At 40.3% G+C, this 3,563-nt stretch overlaps 1 protein-coding gene across 1 annotated transcript; it reads right to left on the bottom strand.

Annotated features, from left to right (window-relative positions):
• Window positions 1–984: 984 nt before the first annotated feature.
• LOC139182638 (olfactory receptor-like protein OLF3) lies at window positions 985–1,938 on the bottom strand. Its single transcript, XM_070787391.1, has one exon. It carries the CDS (start codon window positions 1,936–1,938, stop codon window positions 985–987), a length of 954 nt encoding a protein of 317 aa, XP_070643492.1.
• Window positions 1,939–3,563: the final 1,625 nt, after the last annotated feature.

The raw sequence follows: 3,563 nt of genomic DNA, 5'->3' as shown, positions 1-3,563 counted from the left end.
TACTATCAGAAAGAGTTTGAAATGTAGCTGTTCCTGGGCCAATCCTAGACATGTGTATATTCACCTTTAGTCATATTCTATCCAGGTAAAACAAGACCTTTACTTGACTATTCTGAGTCACCTCTGGGACCCAAAGGTTGAGTTTTATCTCCAGATCTCAAAGGTCAAGCTCAAAAACATTTTTAATCAGCCTTGATAGCAACACTCTCCTCAGAACAGTAATTCATATAATTACTGGATATGGATATATATCCCACACATTATTTTTGGTGAGTCTAAAAGGTAAAAATGCTTTTGTTCCCAATGAAAACACAATAAAGCTGTAAAAAATTTTTGGATTAATAAGGACCAGTGATATTATGAGCAAAAATACTATGAACATTTATACACAAGTCATTTTGTAGACAATTTTCATTTCTCCTGGGAAGATTCCTAAGAGGAAAATTGCTGGGTCATGTGGTAAGCATATGGTTAATTTTATAAAAAATTGCCACTTTATACCCTTGACAGAAACTGCCACTTTATACCCTTAACAACAATGAGTTCATGTTGCTCCATATCTGTACCAGAACTCAGCACTACCAATATTCTTAATTTTAGTCATTTGAGTGGGTCACCTCGTTTTTAAAAAAGAGTTATGCATTTGGAAGTCAAAGTACATATTTCTAAATTTAAAAAAAGAACAAATAGTCCAAAGTAAGATCCATCAATAGGCCTATGATTACAAACAAAATTATAAAGCAAAACATGGTATTTTTTTCATTATTCTAGGGTCGTATGAACGGAGACTGATCAGTTCTATTACAGTAGTGCTTTATTTCTCTAAACATGCTGCCATGACATAGAGATATGCCCATGTCCCACACTCTAACCCAGAATCACCAATTCCTGGTTGCCAGGGCAATGAATTTGAAGCTTCATATCAGAGTTAAGTGGGGGAACACACAGGCAAAGCTCTTTTGTCTAAGTGATGCTCATGATTTATCAAGTCGCCACTTTTGACGTTAATCCAGATAATTGTCCTAGAAGCTTCTGCCAGGCCCCCTTCACCTCCTTGTTCCTTAGACTGTAAATCATGGGGTTCAGCACAGGCATCAAAATGGCATAGAAGACAGAGATCAGCTTCTCCTGAAGCACAGAAGGGCTGGAATTGGGCTGGATGTAAGTGAAAATGGTCATGCTATAGCACAGGACAACCACTGTGAGGTGAGAGGCACAAGTGTGGAAGGCTTTCTTTCTCCCCTCTGTGGACTGGATCTTCAGGATGGTGGAGATGATCCTGATGTAGGACAGGAGGACCAGGCAGAAAGGCGTCATCAGCAACACAATACTAGAAACCATGATGGCCACCTCATTGGAGGAGGTGTCCACACAGGCCAGCCTGACCACGGCTAAGAGTTCACAGGATATGTGATCAATATACTTGTTCGTGCACATAGGCAACTGAAAGGTGATGGTGGTCTGCACGAGAGAGTTGACAGAGCCACTGACCCAGGATGTGATGGCCAGCCTAGCACAGAGCCCTCCGTGCATGATGACCAAGTATCTCAGGGGGTCGCACACAGCCACATAGCGGTCATAGGCCATCACGGCCAGGAGAACAAACTCAATCCCACCCAGGCCCAGGGAGAAGAATAACTGGGCTGCACAGCTCACGTAGGGGATCCCTTTATGTTCCGCAAGAAAATGCACCAGCATCTGAGGAACGATGCTTGTGGCATAGGAGACATCAACAAGGGAGAGGTTGGTGAGAAAGAAATACATGGGAGTGTGGAGTCGGCTGTCCAGTCTGATCAGAAGAACAATGAGGACGTTCCCCAGCAGGGTCAGCAGGTAAGTGACTGAGAACAGGATGAAGAGAGCGACCTGAGTGGCCCAGTCACTGGACAGGCCGAGGAGAATGAATTCTCTCACCCAAGTCTGGTTATCTGCTCCCATATAAAAAATAGGATTATTAATCTGCAGAGAGAGTCAGAAATAACAGATGCTATTGAATTAAAGAATCATAAGAATAACTTCTTAGAAGAATGCTTAACATAATGATTGGCCAACCTTGACCAGATATTCTAGACCATTTATGGACCAAGAAGACAGGCCTGATTGTACTATGTATTATATCTACTCTACATAAGAGAGAGGCTAGCACTTTCCTCTGGACATGATGTGATCTCATAGAGTCAGTCAAAGCCTTGGAAATAATGCTGAGCAATTTTTGGAAGCTCTAAGTTACTGCAATTTCCAGAGAGGGGAGAAGTGCAGATGACAATGGGAAGTAAAATGATTAACAAGGAAGATAAACATGGTCTGAAGTTCGCAGACTTCCTTCTATGTACCTACTACATAAAATATGGTAAAATGTATAAATAAAATATTGTTAAAGGATTTGTAAGAGGCAGATATATAACAAGTAAGACTGGCAAATGCTAGAAAAATCTGGAATTTGGGAACCTGAATGTAAATCTTTATTTATGACTTACTAGATGCTTGATTGGGTTAGAAATTTAAACTTTTGCATACCAAATTTGATAATGCTGCATAACTTAAAAGTGTATGTATGCTTGAGTGTAGATAACATGGGGAAAGTATTTTATAAACTTACTTGTCATCATACTTCAGTAGTAGCATACTACCAGGTATAGCATGAGCTGTGCCCTGTGAGAGACAGAGTAACAAATGTTGTGCTTTCCTCATAGTCCCTCCACAGTTAAAATAAACGAAGCAAAACCTTGAATAGATCTGAAATCTAAGATGTTGGTTTGAATGCTTTGAAACTCCAGGAAATTATGAGTCTCTGAGATTTCGTGTCTTCCGTCTTTGGAAGGGGAAGAGGGCTATTTTATCTTGTTCTTTTTATTTTTCTACCCTATTTTTTTACTCATTCTGACTTGCTCTTTTTATTTTCCTTTACATATGTATAGGAATATACATAGACTCTATATATGATCTAGCATGTATATACAATCTCAGTAAAACTGATAGTATGAAAATAATCTCTTAAGCTTCCTAGTATTAAAAGAGGAAAACAAATCTTAACTTTTGTTGAGTATTTAGCAGATATGCATAATAAGTAGACACTTTGTTTTTGAATGATTTTGCAAACATGGATGAAGTGCCATCTTCCCTGGATGTTGGAATTTCAATTGTGAATATTACCCTTCCCCTCTGCTCAAACTGTAGTGATGGAGAAGACTCTTGAACAAGGAAATCAAACCAGTCAATTCTAAAGGAAATCAACCCTGAATATTCATTGGAAGAACTGATGTCGAAGCTGAAGCTCCAACACTTTGGTCACCTGATGTGAAGCGCTGATTCACTGAAAAAGACCCTGATGCTGGGAAGGATTTAAGGAAATAGGGGAAGGGGCTGGCAGAGGATGAGACAGTTAGATAGCATCACCGACTCAATGACATGAGTTTGGACAAACTCTGGGAGGTAGCAGACAACAGAGGAGTACGTTATCTGTTCCCCTTTGTGCTGTACAAGCTGCCTGGAGAGCATGCAGCCCAAGTCTCCCTGTGCTCCTCTTTCTCACCCGCACATCTCTCTACTACAGCCCTCACATG

Source organism: Bos indicus, chromosome 4 (assembly GCF_029378745.1).
Source record: "Bos indicus isolate NIAB-ARS_2022 breed Sahiwal x Tharparkar chromosome 4, NIAB-ARS_B.indTharparkar_mat_pri_1.0, whole genome shotgun sequence".
NCBI lineage: Eukaryota > Metazoa > Chordata > Mammalia > Artiodactyla > Bovidae > Bos > Bos indicus.
Note: the sequence above shows the minus strand (reverse complement) of the source record. Positions and strands in the feature narration are given on the sequence as shown.